This window comes from Salvia splendens, chromosome 3 (assembly GCF_004379255.2).
Source record: "Salvia splendens isolate huo1 chromosome 3, SspV2, whole genome shotgun sequence".
In the NCBI taxonomy this organism is placed as follows: Eukaryota; Viridiplantae; Streptophyta; class Magnoliopsida; order Lamiales; family Lamiaceae; genus Salvia; species Salvia splendens.
Window position 1 is genome coordinate 10,726,434 of NC_056034.1, and position 27,887 is coordinate 10,754,320.

General features: G+C 37.3%; 5 protein-coding genes and 1 pseudogene across 10 annotated transcripts; 4 read left to right on the plus strand and 2 right to left on the minus strand.

Annotated features, from left to right (window-relative positions):
* The first annotated feature begins 850 nt into the window (after positions 1–850).
* LOC121794881 (probable methyltransferase PMT5) lies at positions 851–5,786 on the plus strand. Its single transcript, XM_042193260.1, has 9 exons — positions 851–1,183; positions 1,382–2,358; positions 2,474–2,609; positions 2,811–3,051; positions 3,685–3,889; positions 4,060–4,211; positions 4,326–4,629; positions 4,940–5,072; positions 5,152–5,786. Exons 2-9 carry the CDS (start codon positions 1,853–1,855, stop codon positions 5,299–5,301), a joined length of 1,827 nt encoding a protein of 608 aa, XP_042049194.1. The 5' UTR covers positions 851–1,183; positions 1,382–1,852; the 3' UTR covers positions 5,302–5,786.
* Positions 5,787–6,064: 278 nt separating this feature from the next.
* Positions 6,065–8,718, plus strand: LOC121794882 (14-3-3-like protein GF14 iota). The gene is made up of 7 exons (XM_042193261.1): positions 6,065–6,258; positions 6,944–7,250; positions 7,629–7,716; positions 7,804–7,913; positions 8,003–8,148; positions 8,236–8,282; positions 8,398–8,718. The coding sequence occupies exons 1-7, from the start codon at positions 6,186–6,188 to the stop codon at positions 8,401–8,403; spliced, it is 777 nt and encodes a 258-aa protein (XP_042049195.1). The 5' UTR covers positions 6,065–6,185; the 3' UTR covers positions 8,404–8,718.
* Positions 8,719–8,792: 74 nt separating this feature from the next.
* LOC121794883 lies at positions 8,793–10,310 on the minus strand. The gene is made up of 5 exons (XM_042193263.1): positions 10,024–10,310; positions 9,864–9,936; positions 9,326–9,377; positions 9,150–9,219; positions 8,793–9,055 (listed from the first exon to the last, which is right to left on the minus strand). Exons 1-5 carry the CDS (start codon positions 10,174–10,176, stop codon positions 8,969–8,971), a joined length of 435 nt encoding a protein of 144 aa, XP_042049197.1. The 5' UTR covers positions 10,177–10,310; the 3' UTR covers positions 8,793–8,968.
* Positions 10,311–10,949: 639 nt separating this feature from the next.
* LOC121794886 lies at positions 10,950–13,575 on the plus strand (annotated as a pseudogene).
* A 228-nt stretch (positions 13,576–13,803) lies between these two features.
* On the minus strand, positions 13,804–17,725 carry LOC121794885 (pentatricopeptide repeat-containing protein At1g26460, mitochondrial-like). Of its 3 annotated transcripts, none has more exons than XM_042193268.1 (6): positions 17,004–17,725; positions 16,270–16,501; positions 15,703–16,185; positions 14,733–14,939; positions 14,173–14,310; positions 13,804–14,082 (listed from the first exon to the last, which is right to left on the minus strand). In XM_042193268.1, the coding sequence occupies exons 1-6, from the start codon at positions 17,600–17,602 to the stop codon at positions 13,894–13,896; spliced, it is 1,848 nt and encodes a 615-aa protein (XP_042049202.1). In that variant the 5' UTR covers positions 17,603–17,725; the 3' UTR covers positions 13,804–13,893. The 3 variants fall into 3 exon arrangements, with proteins under 3 accessions (XP_042049202.1, XP_042049203.1, XP_042049204.1); XM_042193269.1 differs by having other exon boundaries at positions 13,950–14,085; XM_042193270.1 differs by lacking the exon at positions 13,804–14,082 and having other exon boundaries at positions 14,288–14,418.
* A 76-nt stretch (positions 17,726–17,801) lies between these two features.
* LOC121794884 (protein translocase subunit SECA2, chloroplastic-like) lies at positions 17,802–27,311 on the plus strand. 4 transcript variants are annotated; one of them, XM_042193265.1, is made up of 32 exons: positions 17,802–18,027; positions 18,079–18,228; positions 18,325–18,394; positions 18,513–18,577; positions 18,974–19,094; positions 19,352–19,443; positions 20,221–20,286; positions 20,436–20,500; positions 20,571–20,658; positions 20,866–20,931; positions 21,057–21,172; positions 21,339–21,429; positions 21,991–22,074; positions 22,168–22,260; positions 22,334–22,429; positions 22,506–22,591; positions 22,873–22,951; positions 23,047–23,160; positions 23,325–23,420; positions 23,494–23,557; positions 23,736–24,025; positions 24,268–24,323; positions 24,676–24,793; positions 24,908–24,988; positions 25,232–25,311; positions 25,380–25,434; positions 25,525–25,594; positions 25,674–25,863; positions 25,940–26,063; positions 26,157–26,231; positions 26,327–26,493; positions 26,795–27,311. In XM_042193265.1, the coding sequence occupies exons 1-31, from the start codon at positions 17,857–17,859 to the stop codon at positions 26,489–26,491; spliced, it is 3,177 nt and encodes a 1,058-aa protein (XP_042049199.1). In that variant the 5' UTR covers positions 17,802–17,856; the 3' UTR covers positions 26,492–26,493; positions 26,795–27,311. The 4 variants fall into 4 exon arrangements, with proteins under 4 accessions (XP_042049199.1, XP_042049200.1, XP_042049198.1 ...); XM_042193266.1 differs by having other exon boundaries at positions 26,898–27,311; XM_042193264.1 differs by having other exon boundaries at positions 17,803–18,027; positions 26,863–27,311.
* The last annotated feature ends 576 nt before the right edge of the window (positions 27,312–27,887 follow it).

The window sequence follows — 27,887 nt, forward strand, 5'->3', positions numbered from 1 at the left end:
TATCTATATCAATAATGGCAGGTGTGAACAGATTTTTTTAAATATATATACAAAAATATATGGCTCTATTAATTAAAAGATCTATAGGTTATAAATCGCACAAAACGTACCTAAAATTTGAGCTAGTTGGGATTGATCCATACAACTTAACTATTAACTCATTTAAATATAAATATAAAATAAAAATAAGTGTTGGTCTATCAAGAAATAAACATGGATGACTGCCAATTGAAGCTTAATAAAAAAAATACTAGCTAGTTTTTTTAGTAGGAATTTAAAGTATTTTCCCAAAAAGAAATGTATTTAATGTTGATATCGCATTAAATGAATGTAGCACGAGTAGGTAATGTTATATAGATGTTGCATTTCTATAATATTTTATTGCATATAAATGAATGTAGCACAACCAGATCAATTATTTCTGAGTAGAGATAAGGTTAGATCTGAATAGTAAAACTTTATCTAAATCATTATATATAGGGTAGATCTGAATAATAAACTTCACTTTAGATAAAGTACTTTTAACACTTCGAATTAAGCTTAAAAAATAGATTAATTCACAAAATCACCATATTGTGTCACCACCAAAATCTAATCAAATCCAGATTTGTTGCGTAGGATCATTAAAAACCCTAATAAATCCAACAAAAGCAGAAATCCTTAGTAAAGCCAAATCCGACATATTCTCTAACTTTCATGTGATTTTTGAGATATCTATTCTTTTTCCTCTTATAGAGACTCTTGCTCAGGGTGGTTTATTTAATTGGATTAAGAAACAATCTCTAAATAGAAACAGAAAAGAGGAAGACAGTTTGTGGAGTGAAAATGCTAATAAGAATAAAATGGTGGGCTAGAACACAAATATACGAAGAGAAAAATTGAAGCTTGATTTTGTGTTACCTGAAATTTCGAGCCTCGGCAGATTGGATCTTATAGAAAATCACAACCATATAGAATTTCTGTTACACTAAACAACTAATAATATACATAAACAAATAATATCAAATCCAGCCATTAAATTATTGTTATTAAATTGTTTTTTCCCAATTATAGAGAACCCACGCTCCGAAAAGTTGCTCAGAAGTTTCTCTCTCTAGATGTCAATGGCGAATCCAAACTCTGCTGCTTAACCGCCGTCGACACCTGATTTTTTTGGTCTGTATCTCCGCACTTTGAACTTCCGGTGAGCAAAAACTCTAATTGACACCTCTTTTTTAATTTATTTCTCGTGTGGGTGTGTGTGTTTTGCTGCTTTTGGTTTCGCGGTAATGCTGATTGTATTGTTGTACTGCGTTGTGGATCTGATCTGAGTTTGAGATCTAGGTGGATTTTTGGAATGAATGCTATTAGTGAATTGTTTTTTGGTAATGGCGTAATGCAGGCCTGGCTTGATCTGGAGGCTTTTTTTTGTGTAATTCGCTTGGTGATTGATTGAGAACTGAATTTGTTTTGTTTTCGTTGAGCTCGGCATTGGTGATTTTGCGTATTTTTGGCGGTTAATTTGGCTTTTAGTGAGGCAGTTGGTGAATGTAACGCTTGCCTGCTTGAAAGGGAAAGCTCGCGGGATCTGAATGCGTACGTCATAACTTAGGATCGTATTGATACTTTGACAATTGATAACTGAATTATGTGAAACTACAGCTGGTTATATAGTTTGGTGGATGCTCAATTATTGGTTTGCGCCGATGCTAGCTGAGATAGTTTGGAGTTTTGATCATATAATTCGCGATAAAATATATCTGATGACTGGTTATGGTCTTCAAAGTTGTTGGAGAATGAAGTTGGAGCAATAACCAAACTCCAGTTGGAAAATTTTTTGCATTCATTTTGAAGAGCATCACAAGAGTTGGACATGAGAAGCTCTTGGTACAATAAACTATTATTGACCTTTGGGCCAAAACCACCACTCAACTGGCTGCTTTTGTTTGTGGTTAGTGCATTAGTTTTGGTTGCACTATTGGGATCTTCTCCTTCTAATCAACTAAATTCCCTGACTGATCCTACAAGACCTGACATTTATTCGAGCTATAGAAGGTTGAAAGAGCAAGCTGTCAATGATTACTTGGAATTGCGAAAATTAGGAACCAATCCTTCGAAGGATTTTGATCTCTGTGGGAAGGAAAGAGAGAATTATATCCCTTGCTACAATTCGTCTGCTAACCTGCTAGCTGGTTTTAAAGATGGGGAGGACCTTGATCGTCATTGTGAAGTATCACGAGATAAAGAGTATTGTTTGGTTCGTCCGCCAAAGGATTATAAGATCCCTTTGACCTGGCCAGGTGGAAGGGATGTGATATGGAGTGGAAATGTGAAGCTGAGCAAAGACCAATTTCTTTCATCGGGAAGCATGACAAAAAGGTAATCCTTTTTACCTTTTATGCATTGTAATTACCTGGCAAGGATTAAAAGATTTCTTGTACTCTTAACTTTATGAGGAAAAAAAACTGAACTGTTGATATTGCAACTGCTCCAGGCTGATGTTACTAGAAGAGAATCAAATTTCATTTCATTCAGATGATGAGATGGTCATTGATGGCGTGAAAGATTACTCTCACCAGATCGCTGAGATGATAGGACTGGGGAGTGACACTGAATTTCGTGAAGCTGGTGTAAGTTTTTTAATCACCATGAATAGCTGCATTTGCCACTCTTTGTTTGACATATATCAGATGCCATTTTATGAGTCAGGACAACATATTGGTTGTTTTAAGTAATTTTTGCACTTGGAACTAGTATTGGTACATCTTTTAGAGCAGGATGTCATTTAATATTTGTTCCGTCTATTGAATTCTTTTCCTGCTGCATTGCAGGTGCACAATGTTTTAGATATTGGGTGTGGCTTTGGTAGCTTTGGTGCACATCTGCTCTCACTTAAGGTGATGGCAGTCTGTATGGCGGCATATGAAACAACTGGCAGTCAAGTTCAGGTAGCCCTCGAGAGAGGTCTCCCAGCAGTAATTGGAAATTTCGTCTCAAAACAACTACCATTTCCTTCCTTATCATATGACATGATTCACTGTACTCAGTGTGGTATTTTGTGGGATGACAAAGGTACTTCACTCAATCATTCTAGGATGTTGTTCTTTCGATCTGTTTTTTCTTAACGCTAGGATGTGTTTGTCATGGGACATTCTTTCGTTAGTCTTATATGTTTTGTACATGATTTTCTTTGTGTTTCTTTCTGATTAGTCTATTGTACTTATGGAAGTAAGGATAGGCAGCGGGCAAATTTTTTTGCAAGAATAATTGTAATGAATTGCAGTATTGAGTAAGAGCAAGAGTATCTCAGAGTAATAAGAAAATCACGACCACTCTGGTTTCAATTGTGGGCTTCCAATTAAAGAAGATTTTCATTTAAGATACACAGTTATTTTGTTGGATAACACAATGAATAACGTTATGATTGGAAAAATAGGAATCAATTTAGTCTTTTGTGTATATATTTTGGTTTTTAATGTGGTTGTAGATTTATGCCTATCCTTCCTTTTTTATATAACTGAATGTCTGAATCACATTATATGTAAATCCAACTTTTCTGCTAGAGTTATATGTAATGTGTGTGCTCAATTGAGTTGAGGTCAATCTTTCTATGATAACTAAACAAGAAAACTCAAGCGACTGAATTCTAGAACAGGGACGGTCTTTTCTGCTTTCCGTTGCTAATGACGTACTACTCTCTATCAGATGGAATGTTTCTTATTGAAGTTGATAGAGTCCTCAAACCTGGAGGGTACTTTGTTTTAACCTCGCCCATAAGGAGGCAAGGAAGCAAAGGCGCCATAGCTACTCCTCTTGAAGAATTTACGCCAAAACTTTGCTGGAATCTTCTGGCTCAGCAAGAAGAAACTTTCATCTGGCAGAAAACCACTGACACTAAATGCTACACCAGGTGAGAACAGTTGCTTCATTATTATTCAATAGATATCTTTCAGTTTCACGTGCACCATGTTCTTATTCTGTCTTTGTTTCTGATACTCTCCTTTGCAATATTTATTTTCATTCATCATAGTCCAATTAATTTCTTACTAATTCTGTTAAAAATTTTGGTTTGGATTGTAGCAAGCAGACTTTCCCCCTTTGCAATCGGGAGGATGGACAATCTTACTATAAACCACTTGCACACTGTATAAGTGGGATTGGTACCAAGCGTTGGATTCCAATTCAGAACAGGTCTTCTGGTTCATTGAGTCCTGCTGAGCTTGCGATCCATGGTATGTTACACGTAGTTGGAAGCCTTATGATATATAATATCCAGGCTTGGTACTTGGTAGGCCCTGCCATTTTTAGCTTTCAAACAAATTAATTACTTTCAATTTTGAATACAGGAATAAATCCTAAAGATTTTTTTGAGGACTCAGTGTACTGGAGATCTGCTTTAAGAAATTATTGGTCACTTCTTTCTCCCTTAATTTTCTCTGACCATCCAAAGAGACCTGGTGACGAAGACCCAATGCCCCCGTACAATATGGTTCGAAATGTGATGGACATGAATGCTCGTTATGGAGGTTTAACTACTGCCCTTTTGGAAGCCAGAAATTCTGTATGGGTAATGAATGTCATTTCCGTGGGTCAACCTAACACACTTCCTGCCGTTCTTGATCAAGGTTTTGCTGGTGTCTTGCATAACTGGTAAGATGTTAATTCTGGCATATAGTCTTCTTCCCTTGTGTACCTTGTTGTTGTTAAATTTATGCTGCATATCTCGTACATCATCATACACTTTCATATGACTAGTCTAACTTTGAATCTTCAATCATTTTTTCCACAAAGCCAATTTACCAGTTTTCTATAAGTTTGATGGAACTTATTTGCCTTAACAAATTTCTTGACTTGAGATAATATAAAAATCATGTTTGTCCCACTTCTCACACTCTACGTTGCGACTGAAAGTTCCATATCATCATATTTATAGTTAAAAGTCCCAAATTTTATGATGCAGGTGTGAACCTTTCCCCACATACCCTCGCACATATGACATGCTTCACGCCAATGGACTTTTATCACACCTTGCTTCAGAGAGATGCAGTATGCTTGACTTAATTTTTGAAATGGACCGCATTCTTCGGCCTGAGGTAATCTATCGTATGCTTATTATTCTCACTTGATAAGGCTACCAAAGTCTTGATTTTCTTGAACTTTGTTTGCTCGCAGGGATGGGTTATAATTTCTGATAAGGTTGGTCAAGTAGAGATTGCACGAACTCTTGTGACACAGCTCCGGTGGGAAGCCCGAGTCATCGACCTTCAAGATGGCAGCGAGCAGCGCCTACTAGTATGCCAGAAACCGTTTCTGAGAAAATGAGGTCTCCTTCTATGGAGATCTCTCCATCCCACCTACGACACTCCGCTTGTTTTGAAAGAACATCGGATCGAGCACACTCTCTGTCTGGTTTTTGACACTGTGAAGATGAAATCACATTCAGTTATGGTGATGCTGTAGTTAGAGCAATGAGGAAGTATATGTGGTTTCCAACACGTTTTTCTGGAGATCAAATGTAATTCATTCAAAAGATGAGAAATTTTGGAGGTTGTAGATATCTGAGTGATGTTTGCTGCCGCAGTTCAAAGGAAAAGAAGATTTTTCCAACTCTAAAGGAGACAGATAGACAGACAGACAAACAGATTGTAGCAATTCATTTAAGTCGTTCTTTGTGGTTTTTATATTTTATTAATTATTTGTGTAATTGAATTGTATTTGTATTTCTCTAGCTACAATCGATCAAGTTCAGTTGTACTAAAAGATATTGCAATTTTATGTTCTTTCATTCCCATTTTCATTTTGGACGATATTGTGTACACATGAATGGTTTGTTTTAAAATTATGACACTATAATTGACTTACTATATTTTTTCTATTGTTGTTTGGAAAGTTGAGAAGCCTTTTTGCCCATTTTAAAAAATTTAGAAATTCCTAAAAAAGGCCGACAGCGACGTCTTATATTTCATGACGCAGAAGAATTAGCAGACACGTGTGAACCACAAGTTTCCATGATTTGCGCCCTCACTTTCTCCAAATTACACAAATGACCCTCATCAGACGGCCCTAAATTTTCTCTCCACTCTCCCTCTCTCTTCTTATTCATTCGTTCATCTACTCTCCCCAACAAAATCCAAACAGCTCAGATTTTTTCCTTTTGCTCCTGCAATTCGTCAATTTCCGCATCTCCAATCTGCAAAATCGAGAAAATGTCGACGGAGAAGGAGAGAGAGACTCATGTCTACTTGGCCAAGCTCGCCGAACAAGCTGAGCGCTACGATGGTATGAATCAGCTTTTTTTCGTGCAATGTGTGTTTGTATTTCATATTCATTTATACAATGTTTATACGTTCGAGCGCGCGCGCGTGTGTTCTGACGTTTTCGTGTGTAGATGTTAAGCCGCTTAGTGATTTTGCCTCGTGTGACGGCAATTGTTTTACAAGGGGATCTTGTGTATTCTGTATTGTGTGTGATCTATCGGCCGTTTGTGGTAATTGAATGTTTTGTTTAGTCAAATGGATGCAATGTGAACGCGCAATTACCTGAATAGGTTTGCTTCTGTGTTAGAAAACTATAGGATTAGAAATCAGCTACCTTACTTCGCTTGATAAGAAGATTAGATTGGAAATCTTTGATTCGAAATAGGGCTATGTGTGTGTGCATTTTTCTATGTAACGAAGTGGAGTATATGTTTATGCTAATCTGTTGGTTTTCATTTCTTTGCAAATCACTTTTGTCGAGGATTTATAATTTAGATTTTAGAGTTGTAGAGGAGAAATTTAACAAATACTACCACTACTATTTTCTTTTTCTTGAATGAACCGAGGAAAAGAGCTATTCTGTGGTATATTGGGTTGGCATGCGATCATCTATTGCTTTCTATGGTCAAAATGATACTAATAAGGATAGCTTCCCTGGGATTCAGTTTTAATCAAACATATTGACGGGATGAATGATTCCTTTGCAGAAATGGTAGAAAGCATGAAAAACGTTGCAATGCTAGATGTTGAACTGTCAGTGGATGAAAGAAACCTACTTTCTGTGGGTTACAAGAATGTAATTGGTGCTCGTAGAGCTTCATGGCGAATCATGTCTTCCATTGAGCAGAAGGAAGAGTCCAAGGGACATGAGAACAATGTGAAGCTGATTAAGGAGTATCGGCTGAAGGTAGAGAACGAGCTGTCCAAGATTTGCCAGGACATACTGGCTGTCATTGACAAGCATCTCATTCCCTCTTCTGGATCAGCTGAAGCAACTGTTTTCTTCCACAAGATGTGAGTGAAATTGGTATTAGAATTATGGGAACAAAGTTTTGCTTCTTTCTTCGTCTTGGGATCACAAACAATGTTCCCTAGTATTATGCTAAGCATTAGATCTTGTTCATTACTCTCATGCAGTGCTCGTGATGCACCTTATTCGCACTGACTATCAACAAGAAGAGAAAAGAAGGCTATGTTTTGTAATTGAGTCTTTAACTCTTCGTTATATGTAATTAGTGAGTAAGAGCCCAATTTCACAGAGAGTAGGCATCTTTCAGATGCCAATTAATGGTTAGATTGGAGAATAGATTTGTTGGATATTGTTAAGATGAACTTGATGCATCTTTACATTTTCATTATGACTAAATGAGCGCTGTACCTTGTAATTTTCAGGAAAGGTGATTACTGTCGCTACCTTGCTGAGTTCAAGGTTGACCAAGAAAAGAAAGAGGCAGCGGATCTATCCCTCAAGGGCTACGAGGCATGTTACTCATCAAAGATAACTAATAAACTAATCTAGTCAACCTAATTGATCATATTTCTTACACATCCATTTTTCCAAATGTAGGCTGCGTCTGCCATTGCGAATACAGATCTACCCTCTACCCATCCTATCCGTCTTGGTCTTGCTTTGAACTTTTCAGTGTTCTACTACGAGATCATGAATTCTCCTGAAAGGTAGTATTGTTACTAAGAAGCATTCATGCATTCTTTGATATCTTCACATCAATGATGTTAATGTTTTTTTCGTGTGTAATAATTGGTAGGGCCTGCCACTTGGCTAAGCAAGCATTTGATGAGGCCATTGCTGATTTGGACACTCTGAGTGAAGAGTCTTACAAAGACAGCACTTTGATTATGCAGCTTTTGAGAGACAATCTCACTCTCTGGACCTCTGATTTGCCTGAAGATGGTAATTACGGTTTTACTCATCTTAATATGCAAACAGACACAACGTAGAAACAAACAACTCATTCTTACTGCATTTTGCCCTGTTTAGGTGAGGAGAATGTGAAGGATGATGAACCCAAACCAGCAGACGCTGAGGTGAAATTTTGATTTGTTGTTCTTTACATATATCAAATTGATTTGATGTTTTTTACATATATCCCAGCCGATAAATATCTACTAAGATGTTCAAAATTGCATTTTTCACCTGCAGAATTAATGCCGTGGCGCAAGATTGCATCTAATTGATCATGTTCTTCCAAAGGGTGTGGTGTTTTTTAAGCTTCCTAAACTAAGCAGCAATTGTAGGGAGAGTTGGTTGAAGATCGAATCCCCAATGGCAGAACAAGATGGTGATTTACATAATTTCTTTTATGCTATGGTCTACTGTAATTTTTATCCTCCAATTTCTCTCACCCCAAAAACTAAGTCATATTCAATGTCACATTTATCTTCTTTATTCACATTTGGTTCCTTTTTGTTGATACTGAGACAATTTTATATTTGATAGAATTTGACATCACATTACTCTTTATGTATGGTTGTACCAGAATGGATCAGAAGCCGTAAAAATGTGTTTTAGTTTTCGTAAATTAACTGAATCAAATATGTACAAGATCATTAACACTGGATTAAACTCATTAGAATCATTCTGTGGCATACACAAGAACTAGAAGAACAGCAATCCAGCCACATATTCCTCTAAAAACCCATGAAATAAAGCGATTCAAGAGAATAAAAACTTGGTTACGTGAAAACTATGTACTACTAAAGATTATATTATCTCAATTTTCTTCATCCGCAAAAAAGCTCTGTGGCAAGTGGAAGTCTTCCTCGTGAGACAGAAACTCCGCATCTTCATCGTCCGGTTTCTGGAAATCCAACGGATGAGAATGGTTAGAGATGCTTCTTATCCTTAAGACGAAGAACAAATTGAGATTGAACCGAACAAGGCAAGGCACATACCACCATTTCCAAGTTGTAAAACCGGACCACCAACTTCAAAACATCATCTGCAGTGAATGGACGATTGAAGCTGCGTAAATCACACACAAAAAGGAACAAACATGATTAGATATGGAAAAGAGGGCTGCTAATATTCACCATGTCAAGGGAAAATAGAATCGAAAAATCAAGCAAACCTTCTTCGCATGTATTCAGTTAAACCATAGAGCACAAAGTGACGATGTACACCTGGAAACGGAATCAACACAAACAAGATTCAATACAGTAACATTATGCATTACCAAAGCCTATGAACTATGCTGTGTGTGTGTGTGTGTGTGTGAGAGAGAGAGGGATTTCTGTCAAATCCCATCTCTCTTGAGAATTACTGTGCAATGATTGAGTGCTGAAATAAAGCAGTAAATTCATCACAGAAATACTAGCAGATCCAACAACAGGATCAAACACATTCATTCACTCAACATTTTGCAAAGCTAAAAAAAATCGCCATAAAAAAGGAATTTCAGATAGCTTCGATGATCGATCCATACAGATCAATTCACCGTTCGAATACAAAGTTCACAGTTTTCAAGCACAAATTTAATCTTTAGCCATAAATCGACAGCATGCACGTACGTAAACATTCAACTTAGATCTCCACACCAAAACGTTATAAAAAAGGAAGAAATAGATTAGCTAATCGAAAAATTAAACCAATAACAAAAAATAAAAAACCTCGTAATTTTGAAGGGGGGTAGATTTCCAGGGCTTCAAGCAATCTCAGCTCCAAATCTACCTCTGATTTCTCCTAAGAATTCAATAATAACAGAAAAAAAATAATATACCATTCGCTAAAAATAAAACGCGAATCAAATCAACGAGCAAGATATTGAACCTTGCGCAGAGAGGAAGAGTTGATTTTGCAAGGGGAGTGCACAGAAACTCCGTCCTGCTCCTGCTCCTGCTCGTCTTCTTCATCTTGAATTTCTTCTTTTTTGATTTCTTCCTTTACTTCTTTTTTGGATTTACCATTTGTCATTTGCCCCATTTCTTTCCCCGATTTAATTGTAATACTTTGCAGTTTCTGGAATTCGAATATTTCCAGTAATGCATAAACAGATTTGTTTTTGGGATTTTTGGCGTTTGATCAGAAATAACAATTGAAAAAAGTGAAAAATCTGAAAGAGGAACTAGGGATTGGACTGAAATCAGCGTCAATTCAATTGGGCCAAATCTATCGGGCTTTTAATCCCTTTGTCCTCTTTTATGGGCTTGGGCACAAAATTTGGGCCTCATATTCCCCCCTTTTCCTTTACGTTTACAAAATAAAAAATAAATAGTGCAATTTAATTTTCCTACTTTGATAAACCAACTTGAGTTGAATTTGATTTGACCCTATGTTAACTAGGTTCAATTTAGTGGGATAACCTTTTTTTGTGAGATTAAGCATTTATACCATATCATACTATTACATTAAAAAGAGTATACAAGTCTACATAAATGCAATGCGATACAATGATAAAGCATTTGTAGCATTAAAAGCCATCCACCCTCAATTTCCTATTTTGAGTATCAATGCTACTTTTAAGACGAGAAGCCTTAAAATAAATATATTTGGAATCTTAACCGATCGACTCATAACAACCATGCAAATATAGTTTTCCCGATTAGGTAGAATAACAAACACTACTAACAAAAGTAAGCCGTTGATATAAACAAATAAAAAAACTGTCACCAAAAAAGTCCAAAGAATAATTCACTTTTATATGAAAAGAATCATGAAAGCACTGACAACCACAACCATCCAAAACTAGTCTAGTGTTCCAAAACTCATTCATTTCTCAAATTTATTGCAATTTTGTTGAAATTTCCCATTTCTTTGATATCTCCTAAGCCGAGGCATAAAACATAGGTGTCAACGTTGTATTCTTGTTTTCTGTGTTTCTTGGAATTTTTGTATATTAGTTGACATCAAATTCTTGCAGCCGGTTAGATTTTTTTTTAATCTTTGATTCAATATGGCTTCAATCTCTAACCTTTCCCTCTTTCACCAATCAAGATCCTCTTCATTCCACAAACTGCATTGCACAAGTCACAGAAATGTGCACCCCATTTCAAATCATTTGGAATTCTCACCACTTCATAAAAAGATTACATCTTTGAAGACCCCCACACTCTTGAAGCTCAGCCACCGGTTGTCGGATATTCGCCTAGTAAAAGCAGCAGGTGCTGATGCAGAGGGCCATGAGATTGAACTCACAAAAGGGTTGGAACAAATTTGTAGTACTATTGCAAATGTGTGTTGTTTTACTCATATTGTTTCTTTTCTTGCAGGTTTGTTGAGCCTAACAAGAGTTTTTCAGAGAAATTTCCAGCTCTTGTAACTGGATTCTTTTTCTTTAATTGGTAAATGAAATGATAATGATAAATCGAGAAGATTATTTTATGTTCAAATATATATATGATTGTTACATCAACTGTTTCTGATGCAGGTATTTTCTGAATGTTATATTCAACATATTGAACAAGAAGGTTTACAACTATTTCCCATATCCTTAGTAAGTCATATGTTTTTCTCACCTAATAAAAACTAATTCAGATGGATAGAAGATGCCTTTTAACTTCTTATAATCTACAATGGTACAGTTTTTTGTCAGTTATTCCATCTTCTTGTTGGAGTTGTATACTGCCTCATCAGCTGGTCTTTCGGTCTGCCAAAACGCGCCGTAAGCTATAAATTTTGTCTCAAAGAGTTTTGCTGTCATACATTCATAGGTGAAGTCAGTTTTGATTGGTCTGAAATTCAAGTTTTATGATTTTCAACAAACAGCCTATCAATAAGGAACTCCTGGGGCTCCTCACTCCGGTAGCTGCCTGCCATGCTCTCGGACATGTAATGTCGAACGTGTCCTTTGCAGCCGTTGCTGTGTCGTTCACACACACCATCAAAGGTAGCAGAAGCTTATAATATCTGCCTCTATCAGTTCTGTTTGTCTTTCCTCGGATTTCTTTTCTCTGCATTTTATTTGTATTAATTTGTATAGTCATCAACAGCATTGGAGCCGTTTTTCAGTGCTGCTGCTTCACAGTTTGTTTTGGGACATCAAATTCCCCTGCCTCTTTGGCTGTCGTTAGCCCCTGTTGTGCTCGGTAAGGTTGAAAAGATCGATGTTTCCTATGTTCATCCCTCACCACTGCTCCCATGTTCTGATCTGCTAGCTTCTGTGCAGGTGTGTCCATGGCTTCTTTAACCGAACTCTCGTTTAATTGGACCGGGTTCATCAGCACCATGATCTCAAACATTTCATTTACTTACAGAAGCATTTACTCAAAGAAAGCTATGGTAATAACACTCATCTTCTTTCCATAGAGTATGCACCAATGCAATAGCCACTGAACATCTCTCCCTATCTCTCTGAATGACAGACACGGATGGATAGTACAAATATATATGCATACATATCCATTATAGCCCTCCTCTTCTGCCTCCCACCTGCGATCGTAGTAAGTTTTGTTTTATGAATTTCACTCGACCTAATCCTTTTCATATCCAACCAAGATCTCAGTTGAAAGTATTGTATTTTCTTACATTCCAGATTGAGGGACCCCAACTAATGCAGTATAGATTCAAAGCAGCAATAGCTAAAGTTGGACTGCAGAAGTTCTTGTCTGATCTATCCTGAATTGGAATGTTCTACCATCTCTACAATCAGGTGAAATATCATCACTGTCCAAAGACTACTATGGAAAGGTAAACTTGACCTAATTTTCTGCTGCTTAAGGTGGCTACAAACACATTGGAAAGAGTCGCACCACTCACACACGCTGTGGGGAACGTGCTAAAGCGTGTCTTTGTAATTGGATTCTCCATTGTTGTCTTCGGTAATTACTCAGTTACATTGATGTTTAGTACACAGTCGCGATTTCAACTGCTATATAGGCTAAATATGGTTTCTGGCAACAAAAATATTGGCAGGCAATAGGATCTCTACACAAACTGGTATTGGTACCGGAATAGCCATAGCCGGAGTTGCAATTTATTCACTCATCGAGGCTAACATGGAGGAGGAGAAACGGGTAAGCTAAATATTTCAACACAGCAGAGAGAGAGAACACAAAGGCTTATGATCTATGTGTGTAATTTTCAGAAGGCAGCCCAACAACATGCATCTTAAGGGCTCCAAAACCGTTTCTAAATCAGCTGATTACACATGCAATTGCAAGCAATAAAGGAAATAGCAGGAAATGAGATAACAGGTCAAGAAACACTGGAGTTTTGGAGCTGCTAAGCCTTTATCGAAATGATAAAACAGAGTTTCCAATCCAATTTTGTATCATACTTCTGAAAGCTTCCTGCTACATTATTTAGTTTTCTCACACATTTCACAGATCCCAAATGTATGCTTGCTCAAATGTGTTACATTTGCGTATTGACAACTTTCTGACATGAGATCTTCTCCTATGAATTTGAAACAACTAAAACCAAGGGGTCTTAATGATGAAAAACTACAGATAAGTAAGGGTTCAGATTATATATGTGGAATACATAATCACCGGCATCTTCAGCAGACTATACCAAATCAAGATTGAGAAAATAGTAGCAGGACTTTGCAAGATAGGTATAACTGCCATTTGATTATTATTTAAGGCACTCGTATTTCTGAACTCTGCGAAGTAAATTAATCTAACCAATGAACCAAAAGCATTCACTACAGAGCATCTTCTGTCGATAAGATGCACATTTGTGCTAATGATTCTTAGAACCTTACATATATGAATCCATGTTGTACTCTAATTCAAACAGCATGTTACGACGGATCTCTGTACCCATTCGAATTTTGAACTGTTGAGCATGAGATTCCACCTTGTCATCAGACTCGTAATTCATCTCTCTAACACAGCGCCTCCGAATCTTTTTCAGCATTTCCTTTGATGGTTCAAATCCTCCATTTATCTACTTAAAGGGTTTTAATTCCAGATGAGAGTCAGATTTATTAAAGGAAGGGAGAAATCCAATTTGAAATACATAGACATACAAGATTACCATGTCATCAACAGAAGCCAAAGCAGCTTTTAGATCCCGTACAACAAGATGCGTGTCAACAAGTAGAGAATATGTAGTCAGATTTGGTTTCACGCCTAATACAGTGAAATGCTCAAATACTCTTACAGCTTCATCTCTCTGAGACATAAAAAGTCACTTTATTATTCAAATGAATAATACCAACAATATAATGTGTGCATTTAAATCAAGTATTCCTCCTCACTCCGGCAGAAATATGGGTGTACTCTGTCAACCAAAAAATGCTGAAACCATTTTAGCACAGATGTCATGCCTTGTACTAGTATCCTTGCTAAAAGTTAAAAACATAGTTATATAGACAATGTGGAATGATCATACATTTTTCTAAAACAGGTACAGGTAGCAATATGGTAGATTTTAGGAAGTACATATAGATCAGAAGCTAATGGGATCTACCTGTGAATATAGACATGTATATTATGGGTTATTAAGTGAAATGCCGGGTGAGGAAGAGTGCCATGTTGGTGTAATGCGAAGTTGAAAATAAATAAGTGTGACACAGGTATATATGTGTGAGTTACCTTGCCAAGCTTCCCAAAGGCACATAAGAGTGCATTGTATGAATGGATGTCAGGGGTCAACCCAAAAGTGGCATCAATCGCAGCAAAGGTCTGGTAAGCACGATCAATATCCCAGATATTTGCACTGCCAAGAATGATACAGTTTAGAGCAGCAATAGACTTGTATGGAGGATCAGATTGGCCTAAATTCTCAAGCTGGTGATAAACCTGAACAAACACATCGAGAAAATTAGTCATTCACAACACACTGGTAAAGCAATACTTGATTTACTCTTTGAGTCTCATTTCTAGTGTTTGCATCCAATGCACTAAGCAAACAAGGCTTGTATGTCACAAAGAGTAACACGATGATGGTTCACAAGTACTAACTGAGGCCAAAAAAGCAGCATGCATTAATTACGTAATCCAGGATGTTGATGTGTTGATGTTGATAATATAATTTCATAAAGGATAACAGCCTACAAATTTGTACAAAACTTAATTTGAATGCTCATTAGTTACCATATAGGCAGATACTTTGCATGTTTTACTCCAAAGGCAAATTACTCTCAGTGAATGGAGACAAGAATATTGCCAGCACATAGAACTGTCAACAATTGGCATGAACACCTCCATGCAGGATAACTGTTGAGACCACCTTTACAATCATAACTCAAAGATTTCTGATTAACTTTAGATCAGCTGAATTTCCGCATATCAAGCAAATTGAATATGATAATATTAGCAATTTTTAGAATTTAGATTTAAATCTATTCATTTCAGTGTTCATTGAGAAGATACGGGCAAAACAGTATCAAGTCAATTGTCAAAAAAGGACTGCCAGTAACTCTAACCTATCCAAATGCATGGTGATGACATTCAAGATCAACCATATGGTAGTCCACTAAAGGAACAGTTTACCACAGAATTGAGGATAATGATTCTTGTAGCAATAGACAGGCGCTAGAGGCACCTATGCGGAGGAACTTACCATATCCAAAGTTCTGAAACCTTTCTTCGAGCATGCAATGACCAGAGGATTTAAGGAATGGAATGGTGAGAAAAGTTCTTCTACATCTTCTCTGTCAGAATTTTTATAAGCAATCTCGAACTCATGCAGTGTACTGAACGCCTTTTGTAAATTCCCCAAATTAGCATGAGCATATAATTTTCCGATGTAAGCTTCAGGACTAGGAACCTTCTTTTGGCGCAATGAGCGTTTCAGAACAGCCCATGAACCATCCACAAGTCTAGAATTGCATGTTCTACCAGCAGTTCCAAGGGCAGAAAGGACTAGACCTTCATTGACAGAAAGAAGAACAGGCGGCCTGGCAATTTCACCTCGAGCAATCCATTTGGCCATGAACTCAAGAGCATAATACGTCAAATCACTGTTATCTAATTGAACTGAAACATCTGCAATAGAATTGCATGTCCTCCAAGGAGGGCATAAGGATTTATTCTGATCCATTTTCTGATATCCATAAAATCACAGTCAGCAATGAACATAGGTGGTCGAATCAAATGGACTTATGAATAGCCAGTGAAATAAATGTACCTTGCATCTCTCTATAAGCGATACCAAGGTATCTAGCCTCCCGTTATTAATAAAACTATGAACACAACGAGAAAATGCATTTATTGACAACATGTATCCAGATGTCAATGCCAAATCTATGTACTTCAGAGCACGATTTATTTGGTTTGTAGAAAGAAGCATGGTAATAACCAAGTCATACGACTCATCATCGGGCAAAGAATCCTTGCATTCAGGCCCTATCTGGAGCATCCTGGCATAAATACGGTAAAGATTCACCTATCAAACAATAACTCTACAAGGAACTAATTGTCATATTTGACAAGAAAAAAAATCTCATGAGGTAACTACCCAAGATATTCATATTATTATTAACTAACTTCATGGAATTAGAATGTGGATTAGTTAATAAACACTCTCAGGATATGAACAAATAGAAACATATCATGATTCATGACCCCTTTAATCTAACATTTTCGTTCATTTTCCGTTCTGTTTTTCACTGAGCACATTCTTCTGACACATAACATAACATCAACTCAGAGAGCCAAAATATACCTATGAGCACACATCCATTTCGAGTTTATTATCAGTAAAAAGTTAAAAGCGTGAACGGGTTCTACCTAAATGTGGCATAGGAAAAGCTTGTCCATTTAATTCAGACTGAGAGTGTTAACAAAAGATAGTGCTTTTCTCTTGATAATCAACATAAAAAAAGTCAACAACTTCAATAATAAAGTGCGTCAAGTCGAAACCTTTCAATCAATTTCTCGGATGCTAACGATTCATCGGCCTGCTGCATAGCCTTGAGCACGAGATTGAACGAGGCTGTGTTAGGCTCTATCTCATAATCATTCATTTTCTCGACAAGATCGATCAGCTGCCCCGTAGACGCCCCCATCATCAAATTCGCCCTCAAATAGTGATTGTAAAGATCCACGCCAGGCTTGTTCGGCTTCCCGCTGTTGTCCAACGACTTCATCCAAAGCTCAAACAGTTGCTTCAGGTCCCCCCATCGCTGCTCCGTCGTCCATTTCGCGAACTGATCCATCAAGCCGTTCGCGTCCAGCGTCGCTAGGGATTGCACTAGCCCCGGGGCGCCTAAGCTGAGGAACCTGAGGCTGGGGAGCATCGCCGCCGCGTCGGCGCCGGGAGAGGTGGAGGAGGTAGCGTTCCGCCAGTTTTCGCTGTATAAGGGGCTTCCGGAGGCAGGGTTCGGCGGAAGAGGAGCCTGGGGCGGCTCAATGCCCGCCAGCTGCGCCTCCTGGCGGAGGTGAGTGGAGGTGGAGACGAGCCTGAGATTGAGCCGCCGCATCGACGGCATTGATCTCGCTAGACATCGAATTGGCGGCATTGTTGTAGCGTAGAGATTTGAACGACGAGAGAAGTGATTCAGCTGAGTGTGTAATTTTTCAATTTCAAGGTTGGAGATGATTGATGAAGCTCCGCCATTCTTGCTAGCCCTCTAGCTACTAGGGCTTTTGGAGGGGTTTTTACCAGCGGGGCATATTGGTCATTTAATTAAAATAATAAAAATAATCGGTTTAAGAAAATGGAAGTTTATAATTAAATCTTAAAGCTCTGAAAATCCAAGCAACGTAGACTCCGATGACCACCGCCACCGCCACCGCCACCGCCTTGCTCCTCCCATCGCCACAATTCCGGCGCTGTTCAAGTACAACTCGTCTATGCACCAAAACCACCTTATTCCCCCTCTATCCTCCCTCTCTCCTCACCACCCGCCACTTGAGGCACTCTTGCATAACTTCATCTTTGAAGGTGCGAATTTAACAGAACCCAACTGATTACGCTGCCTTTTTCTGAATAAAGTTTGTGTCTTTACAGGAAAAAATCGGTGCTATTCAGAAAACATGGAACGAATTAAGAAGCTTGAATCACTGGGTTGTTAGAGATTATTACAGACTTGTGAATTCCGTGAATGGGCTCGAACCTCACATTCAGAAACTTTCAGATGAGCAGGTTCTCTCACTCTCTCTCTCCGTTTGTCCCACACTAATGCGCGCCTTATTTTATTTCTATAAATTTGAATGAGTTTTCTTCCCTTCGTTATTCTAGTTGAGAGCGAAGACAGAGGAATTCCGCCAGCGGTTGAAGCAGGGTGCAACTCTAGCTGATATTCAAGCTGGTATAATATATTTAGCTCTCTCTCTCTCTCTCTCTAATGTGATAAGCCATTGACTTATTAGGTAGTTCTGTTTTAAAAAGTTCAATTTATTTTCATCTCATCATGCATTTTCTTGTAGAGGCTTTTGCTGTAGTTCGCGAAGCAGCAAAAAGGAAGCTTGGAATGCGTCATTTTGATGTTCAGGTTTGCTTTACGTAAAGCTGTAATCAATGTTGTTAATTTTGGAGACATTATTGGTTTCTGGATCTTAGAGAACAAGAATTTGGTTACACGATCTTTGCTGCAATAAAAAAAAAGTGAAATGAATGGAAGATTAGTAGTATTAGTATTTGAGCGTTATATTCCTTTTTTGTTATATATCTGTGACTGTTGTGACATGTAAGGTGTTGTGCTGTCAATGTTGGAAACACACTTCCCTTTGTTCATTCTCTAATCATGAATGCAATAGTTGAGTTTCTTACAATTTTGGTACTTTAGTTTATAGAATCTAGAATATTAAAGGTTTGTTGGATGTGTGAGATTGATATTAGAACCAACATAAGTCAGACTTTCTGGAACTTTTATGTTATCTTATTACAGATAATTGGTGGAGCTGTGCTTCATGATGGTTCGATTGCAGAAATGAAAACTGGGGAAGGGAAGACCTTAGTGTCCACTTTAGCAGCTTATCTTAATGCTCTGAGTGGGGAGGGCGTCCATGGTATGATGTTTCTTGTTTTCTTATGGATATGAATATGCAATGTGATAATTGTAGAAGCAGGCCAAAGTAAACTGTGCCATTGTTGGATTTGGATGATCAATGTGTCAGTAGTTAAATATGAATGTTGTATCATTGTTGGTTTTTATTACATGGTTGGACTCTGTCATGAATACATAAACTGTTTGGGAATTTCATGCAACTTGTTAGAGTTTAGTGCTTTATGGGTCCCTTCCTCAACATGGTACTTTCCATGGCAGTGGTTACTGTAAATGATTACCTTGCCCAGCGTGATGCTGAATGGATGGGCCGCGTGCATCGATTCCTAGGCCTCTCAGTTGGACTTATTCAAGTAATTTTCTACTAGCTCAACTCCTTGGACGTCAGGCTTTCTTGCTGAAAACATATCATATAACAGCTTGTACACTTCAGTTTTAACATGATCTTGGGACCTGTTGAATTTTACTCAATTCCTCAATTAAACTACTCCCTCCGTCCACGATTTAAAGAACCTTTTTGCCATTTTAGTTTGTCCACGATTTATATAATCATTTACTTTATTCCCCTTTTAGTACGCCAACCCCACATCCCACCAATTTTTTACACTCACAATCCAATTTAAAACTAATACTTTAAATGGGTCCCACATTCCACTCACTTCCTCTCTTTACTTTTCTTCACAAAGTCAAATAATTTCTTAAAATCCGTGCCGAGTCAAAATGGCTAATGGCTCTTTAAATGGTGGACGGAGGGAGTATGTAAGTAAGAGAATCAAGTGGATTAAGCCAAAATAAGACATCAACTGGCAAGTTTATATGCATTCCCAATGGTTCAATATCTTGTAAGAAGCACACATATTCTAAAGAAAAAATTTGGGTCTCAAATATGTCAAAAGTGAAGGACCACTGCAGTCTACCCACATTCAGCTGTGGGGTTTACTATTGTTAAGATTTGTCATGCTTTCCTGTATCCTAGAGATCATAAACAAGGAAGAACACATTTTAATATCTTGAATATACATGCACCAAAAGTGAGGACTTGAAGTTTGTTCTGGGATACACGGAGGTCTGATTTACAAATGCTGATGTTGCAAGCATGTCTGTATCGTATATTGTTACTTTTGATGCAGAGGGACATGAAAAATCAGGAGCGAAGATCTAATTATAGATGCGACATTACATACACCAATAATACGGCAAGTCAATCACACCAAGAAATACTTCTACTTACATCATTTCTATATAGGAGTATTTTATCCACAGTATTGATTGGTTTTCACTGGCTGTTTACTTGAAGTTCACCTCCTTACTGCCCTAATGCCCAATTTCCTTCTTTATGGCACAGGAACTTGGTTTTGACTACTTGCGAGATAATCTTGCTGGAAGCAGTGAACAACTTGTAATGAGATGGTAACCCTTCAGCCTTCCATTCGCATGTCCTAATTGTTTTCCTTTAACCAACTATTATATTGATGAACAGGCCAAAGCCCTTTCATTTTGGTGTAGTAGATGAAGTTGATTCTGTCCTTATTGATGAAGGACGTAATCCTTTGTTGATAAGCGGACAGGTAATTTTGCATGCTACTGTCAATTGGCACAAGTATCAAATATGTTTATACCAAACAGTAATTCTTCCCAAAAGAAACATAAAACGAAATAATTTTTTCTTTCAGGCGGTAATAGGTCTTATTAGATTCTAGTGTGTAACTATGTCTTTGTAAAATTGCTTTTGTAATGCCCAGTTTTCTAATTTGTATTTGTTTTGTTTTTGCTAGGCTAGTCAAGATGCTGTACGATTTCCAGTTGCTGCAAGAATAGCTGATTTGCTTATACGTGGTGTGGTGAGTCTCAGTTTTTACCTTTACCAGTCATCCACCTCAAAGATTATTTCCCATTTTTGTTCAAAAATGAACACTCACGGCCTGATATAGAGTACTTAATTTGATATTATCTGCTTAATCGACAGCATTACAGCGTTGAACTTAAGGATAACTCAGTGGAACTTACTGAGGAAGGAATATTACTGGCTGAGACAGCTCTGGATACAAATGACTTATGGGATGAGAATGATCCATGGGCCAGGTGATTGATCAAACTAATAATCTCTTTGTATTCATCGTTATTGTGCCTCGATAGGGTCCTGAAAAGTTTTTTTCATGCCTTGACTAGATAATACCGTAGGAATTGTTCATCTTCATTGTAAATTTTCTACCATCTATATTCATGAATATTTAATTTAATATGGCAGGTTTGTTTTGAATGCATTAAGAGCCAAAGAATTCTACCGGCGAGATGTTCAATACATAATTCGAAACGGAAAGGCTCTTATAATCAATGAGGTATTCCCTAGTTGCTCCTGCTTCTTCATATTCGTAAATGATTGGGTCATTGAGAGAAGGGATCTGTCCTAGCTCAAATATTCCATCAGTTTACCTGTATGAAAACTATCTGATAAAGTTTAACCTAACTGAATATCCTTACAAGTCACATCACATAGCAAAAACATGTATTTTTGGTACTCGTCATTAGGGTTCCATGAATATGCAAAAAGTTATGATCAGCTCAACAATTGGACTCATGGTGAGAATTTTCTTATATAATATCTCACTCACATTGGTCAAATATATTCTCTTGTGGCATGTTTCCCCTAATTTGAATTGGCTACTGTTGAGAGTTGGTTCAAGGATTCAGTATTCATGATCATAGGCATATGTTGGTTGAACTAACCGGTCGGACATTGGGGCATGGTGTTTTGCAATTTGGCAATTGTTCTGTTACTTAATGTTACTGTTTCTGCTTTGCATTTACTAAAGATATAAACACTTCCTGAGGCATTTTCTTGTTGAATAACCTATTTAGGTTCTTTGATATGCAAATGTGGTATTGTTCTTGCACTGCAGCTAACTGGTAGAGTGGAAGAAAAAAGGCGGTGGTCTGATGGCATCCATCAGGCAGTGGAGGCCAAAGAAGGACTGAAAATCCAGGTGTTGTAGTTGCTCTAGCATTCCAGGCTATCTTGTTGAGATTTTGGTTTACCTTTCCGAAATTGTGTAATGGAACTTCCTGAAATTTGTTAGGCTGATTCTGTTGTTGTGGCCCAAATCACTTACCAATCATTGTTCAAGTTATACCCCAAGCTCTCAGGGATGACTGGGACTGCAAAAACTGAGGCTAGTGCTTCTTACACATATTACTTTATGATACATTGGAGTATCTAGTCTTTGTAAAATTTATTTGTTGCAGGAGAAGGAATTCTTGAAAATTTTCCAAATGCCAGTTATTGAGGTTCCTACGAATATGTTGAGTATTCGAGAAGATCTACCCATCATGGCCTTTGCAGTAAGTTTTTGAAATCTGTCCAAATTAGTTTACTGTAGCAGAGGCCATCAATTCACTTCGTCAATTTGAGTGTTAGACTGCTCGAGGGAAATGGAATTATGTTCGTGCTGAAATTGAGTATATGTTTGGGCTAGGCCGGCCGGTTTTGGTTGGGACAACCAGGTACATCTATCTCTTTTTCTGCTGTATAACCAAATCATCAAAATTGAGCCAGGTGAAGATTTTAAGCTGAGATATGGCCAACCCTGATGATGCTCCTGAACACATCTCGTGCCATTACTTTTCAATTGTGGAAAAATCTTTGAGATGCATAAGTTATTATTTAATATTTTCAACATAGATATCAGAGATCCGCAATGGAGCGCATATTCGATACAATGCTTGTCCATCTTTATTTACTTAAGCTCAACATATTTGACCATGGCTTTTGATTTCTAATGCAGTGTTGAAAATTCTGAGCATCTTTCTGCTTTACTGAGGGAGATAAAAATCCCCCATAACATCCTTAATGCTCGACCAAAGGTGCATATGTACCTTGATAATTTGGGAAACTTCAAATTTTGGTCTCCTATTTGCATATCTTAAATCTGTGGACTTTTACAACTTATCTTTTCCAGTATGCTGCTAGAGAAGCCGAGATTGTCGCCCAGGCTGGTCGAAAATATGCAATCACTCTATCAACAAATATGGCTGGCAGAGGCACTGATATTATCCTAGGAGGAAATCCAAAGGTAGATCCTGCTTTTGATGTTCTGATTCACGGTGTAGTATGCAATCATTTTTGGGATGAAACTTGAGACCTTTGCTTCTTGTTCCCTTTCACCAAATGTTTTGTGATTGCAGAAAGCATGATGGTTTCAATGAAGAGTTCACAATTGCATTGTCTTATTGTCAGATGCTCGCAAGAGAAATTTTGGAGGACAATTTACTTTCGACTCTCTCAGACAATGTTCCTGATGTTGAAATTGACTTGGGGCTAACTTCTGGACAGGTGATAACTGATTCTAGTGAGATAAAAGGACATAATGACTTTAATATTAGGCCTAAGTGTTTTTTCAATGCAGATCTTATCTAAGGTGAAGGTTGGACCATCATCTTTGGGCTTGCTAGCTAAGGCTGTTCTTATGTGTTCGTATCTTCAACTTCTTTTTTTTTTCTTAATTTTTTTAATAAGAAACTGGGTATAGTTGCAAGAGAAAAAAAGAAAATGTGCATGTGGAGGATTAGATCGAGTTGCAATTGTGAGTATCTGCCTTTTCTCTTATTTCACTAATACTACATAACGTTCTTTTTGTTTAATATTCAGCTAAATATGTTTGCAAAAGTGAGGGTAAGAAGTTGAGTTACGACGAGGCAAGAAAATTAATTTCTGAGTCCATCGAGATGAGCCAGTCAGTGGGATCAGTGGAGTTGCTGAAGCTTGTTGCTGAGGAGACAGAGATGTACCCTCTTGGCCCATGTATAGCACTTGCTTATCTATCAGTTCTAAAGGACTGTGAATCTCACTGTTCTTCTGAAGGGTTAGAGGTGAAAAATCTTGGAGGTCTTCATGTGATAGGAACTTCTCTGCACGAGTCTAGGAGGATTGATAACCAGGTAACTTTGTTGATGTGTTTGAGTTTTATGCAGCAATTTCTTTTGCAGTATATTATTGGAAATGAAAGTGATCTTTCGCCTGTTTGTGACCCGTCAAGTGTGGTAGACAAATATTCTGAGGTTTTACAGAAAAGGGGGAAATAGTATTTGTTGTATTTGTTTCCCTTTTACACATCATCACAGTTCATTGTTTTTTTTTGGCTCTGCAATGGATGTATAATAATAATAATCTACTTGTCTAGCTCCGAGGCAGAGCAGGGAGGCAGGGGGATCCTGGATCAACACGGTTTGTAGTGAGGTATGGTCAAGTATATTTGTTGTCTGTTTGTAACTTTGTAGTTATTCGAAAAATATACAGATATACTGCAGTTAAAACCTGTGACATGATGACTAACTATACCATGTGATCCTTGGATTGTAATTGCATTTGTCTAGGCACTCTCTTTTCCAGTAATATATTTCTAGAATGTTTATTCAATGCCTCTCTGTAAGAGTTGAAATGATGTCCTAGATTATATAGTTCCTATCCTTCCCATTGCTACTAATCATATAATGGAAAGAGAAATTTAAATTCCCTAACTATAAGTACTGAAATTTTCTGGCCGTCTGACATTGTTCTCATGATTCATTCTGGGGATTCTACCTCACAGCTTACAGGATGATATGTTTCAGAAGTTCAATTTCGATACTGAGTGGGCGGTAAAGCTTATATCTAGACTCACAGATGATGATGATGTACCGATAGTTGGTCACTCAATCATGAAACAGGTTTGGTCTAGTGTTTCTTTATTTTTGTGCTCCACCCCTTTCCATCAATTAGCATTGGTATATATAATATGCGTGTCAATTAACATATCTGATCCTTCATTCTCTGTTTTTCAGCTTACAAATCTGCAAGTTAGTGCCGAGAAGTACTTCTTTAGTATAAGGAAGAACCTAATTGAGTTTGATGAAGTTTTAGAGGTATCAATACACTTACTAGCTTATTCTAATTTCATTTTCATCTATACTTTTACCTGAATGACGTTTTATCAGGAAGGTGGAGACTATGACATGTCTTGCATTTTATCTGACTACAAATTATAGATAGTAATCTCAATATTGCTTAGTTTTTAATTTTATTTATTTTTTATTATCTCCAAATAAAATGATGTCTCCCATTAATTTTCAGAATATGTATTTGGCTGATTCTTGTTGGCTTCACAGGTGCAAAGAAAACATGTCTATGATCTCCGCCAACTAATATTATCAGGCGATTGCGACAGTTGCTCACAGCATATTTTCCAGTATGTGTGCTAACTCTGAGTACTACCTTTTTTTAATTCCTCGGCGTGGTGATAAATTGTGTATGTAGGTACATGCAAGCAGTGGTATCTGAAATTATTTTAAAGAACGTGGATCCTACAAAGGTAAAACTTCCTTCTAGAACATTCTCTTTGCGTTGTATCATACGACAGTAAATTTTATTTCTTTCTTAAACAATACTTTGTATGTCACAGCATCCAAGAAGCTGGAAGTTAGGCAAAGTTTTAAAGGAATTTGTTGGAATTTCTAGAGATGTGTTAAATGGTGCGTTGCTTCTACGATCTCTGCTACTTTCATTTTATTCTGTTCTTTCATTTATGCTAAATCTTTAGGGTATCTGCAGACTCATTTGCAGGAATTACTGAGGAAAATTTGCTGTATTCACTCACAGAAGTTCATGGGTTGAGTTCTGTGGACATTGATGAGTTTCACCTTCCAGACTTGCCTAAACCTCCGAATTCCTTTAGAGGCATTCGCATGAAGAGCTCATCGTTTAAACGGTGGCTAACAATATGCTCTGATGATTCAGTGAAGTGCGTTATATGTTTTCCATAGTCGTTGAGATTATCTTCTGCATATTTTGCTTACTCTCCTTATGTCTTCTGCTAGGGATGGGAAATTCAGATCATCCATTAACCTTCTTTGCAAGTACTTTGGGGACTTTCTGATTGCTTCATATCTAGACATTATTCAAGACTCGGGCTATAGCAGCGGTTATGTAAAGGAAATCGAGGTACATAAATTCTGTTTCAGATACCAAGTAGTGCAAATGATGCTCACGAAAATCTTATTACTAAAATACTCTGGTTTTTTTTTGTTCGTTTAGAGGGCGGTTCTTGTGAAAACTCTCGATTCCTTCTGGAAGGATCATCTCGTGAACATGAATAAACTTAATTCAGCAGTATGCTCGCCACACTTGTCTCGATTTTTTTACTGAATCCGACAGTAGGAGTACTACTAATTTTGATTTTTTTTACGGCCTTGCAATGTCTACAGGTGAACTTGAGATATTTCGGGCACAGGAATCCACTCGAGGAGTACAAAATCGATGGCTGTCGATTTTTCATTTCGATGCTTAGTGCCACGAGGAGGGTGACCGTGGAATCTCTCTTACGGTATTGGTCATCTCCTATGGAGTCTGAAGAATTAGTTCTCCGCTAAAGGTACAAAATAATTTTTTGTAACTATATATTTATTGTCCAATTATCATACTCCATCCGTCTCATAATAGATGACACACTTGGGAATTGGCACGGGATTTTAGGTGATGTTGTTTTGTGTGATAGATCGAGAGAGAAAATAGTATATTTATATTAATGTGATAGGGAGCTTTTTCCAAAAAAGGAAATGTAACATCTTTTGTGAGACAAACTAAAAAGGAAAGTGTGACATCTATTATGGGACGAAGGGAGTAACATTTATTTCCAAGTTCCATCTGCTGAGTTAAGTTTTTCTTTTGTTTAGAACCAAGACATATTTTGCTAGCCTACTTGGATAGTTAGTCAGATTGATTAGCTGGGTTGCTATTTTAGGAATCACGAACGATAACTAACGGCCCTCTGCATAGGCCGGGCAACAATGTGATCGGATAGTGCAAGACTAAGACCATTCTGACTTGAACGGAAGGTTTCCTGGGCCTCCAGCTGTTACAAGGGAGGGCGACTGCGTCGATCACGGGAAGTATCCCGGGCCTCCCGTCGTTGCAAGGGAGGGCGACTGCGTTGTGATCAACGCGAACAACCATGTATCCAACAATGCCCGCATCCAATAGTGTACCAGTTTATAGTATTATTGATATTGATTGAGCTGAATCTTCCTACGAAGTGACGGAGTAGTATTATGCACTCTGTTTATAAAAAAATACTATGTACTAGCATTTACTTATATTCTTTGGCATTAATTTTATTATGTGAAAAATCATAAATTAATGCCAAATAATCTTGATTTGAATAAATTGCATCCACATTCCATTCCATTTAAATAAAATGCGAGATGAAATAAATTCTCATTGGCGGTGAACGATTATACTACAGCCGTATGAATCATTTTTTACATGTCAAAAGATTTAATAATATGGATTTAGTTTGTTGTTAATTGAGAATATGGAAAACCGCGCGGTAGTTGTGTTTAATTGATATAATAAAGTTGAAATATCTATAAGTCCGCACTTTTTGCAAAATAAAGTTATGCCTTTCGTAAAAGATTTTATTTTGTAAACTGTAAATAAAAATAATAATTTGTTATAGTATTATTTAATTTTCAAATCTCTTCATACTTTTCCTCTTTTTTACTAATGAATTAACGTTAATAAAGGATATAATAGTCATTAGGCTTAGATTAAAATAAATTAAACATTTTAGTACTACTAAATTACTAGTTGAGCTAATTTTGATTAAATCGAGATTACGAAAAAGACATTGTGCTAAATACTGCTTGCATGCTTGTTAATTAATCAAGAAGATTGAGGTTTATGCCTCAAACAGTCTGTAAAATACTCCTTGTTAATTAGTATTAGTTCTATAATTATGAGCTTTGACTCCGACAAAATTATGATTTT

Coding starts and splice junctions, on each gene's coding strand:
- LOC121794885 (XM_042193268.1), bottom strand. CDS start 17,602: ATGCCGCCAATTCGATGTCTAGCGAGATCAATGCCGTCGATGCGGCGG. Junction 16,186..16,269: donor CGCTTATAGAGAGATGCAAG/GTACATTTATTT, acceptor TATGGATATCAG/AAAATGGATCAGAATAAATC. Junction 14,311..14,732: donor CCTTTGGGAAGCTTGGCAAG/GTAACTCACACA, acceptor TTTATGTCTCAG/AGAGATGAAGCTGTAAGAGT.
- LOC121794881 (XM_042193260.1), top strand. CDS start 1,853: ATGAGAAGCTCTTGGTACAATAAACTATTATTGACCTTTGGGCCAAAA. Junction 2,610..2,810: donor CTGAATTTCGTGAAGCTGGT/GTAAGTTTTTTA, acceptor GCTGCATTGCAG/GTGCACAATGTTTTAGATAT. Junction 4,212..4,325: donor TGCTGAGCTTGCGATCCATG/GTATGTTACACG, acceptor TTTTGAATACAG/GAATAAATCCTAAAGATTTT.
- LOC121794883 (XM_042193263.1), bottom strand. CDS start 10,176: ATGGGGCAAATGACAAATGGTAAATCCAAAAAAGAAGTAAAGGAAGAA. Junction 9,220..9,325: donor ACTGAATACATGCGAAGAAG/GTTTGCTTGATT, acceptor TGATTTACGCAG/CTTCAATCGTCCATTCACTG. Junction 9,056..9,149: donor TTTACAACTTGGAAATGGTG/GTATGTGCCTTG, acceptor TTGGATTTCCAG/AAACCGGACGATGAAGATGC.
- LOC121794882 (XM_042193261.1), top strand. CDS start 6,186: ATGTCGACGGAGAAGGAGAGAGAGACTCATGTCTACTTGGCCAAGCTC. Junction 6,259..6,943: donor ACAAGCTGAGCGCTACGATG/GTATGAATCAGC, acceptor ATTCCTTTGCAG/AAATGGTAGAAAGCATGAAA. Junction 7,914..8,002: donor ATCATGAATTCTCCTGAAAG/GTAGTATTGTTA, acceptor AATAATTGGTAG/GGCCTGCCACTTGGCTAAGC.
- LOC121794884 (XM_042193265.1), top strand. CDS start 17,857: ATGACCACCGCCACCGCCACCGCCACCGCCTTGCTCCTCCCATCGCCA. Junction 19,095..19,351: donor GAGTGGGGAGGGCGTCCATG/GTATGATGTTTC, acceptor TTTCCATGGCAG/TGGTTACTGTAAATGATTAC. Junction 26,232..26,326: donor TGAATAAACTTAATTCAGCA/GTATGCTCGCCA, acceptor CAATGTCTACAG/GTGAACTTGAGATATTTCGG.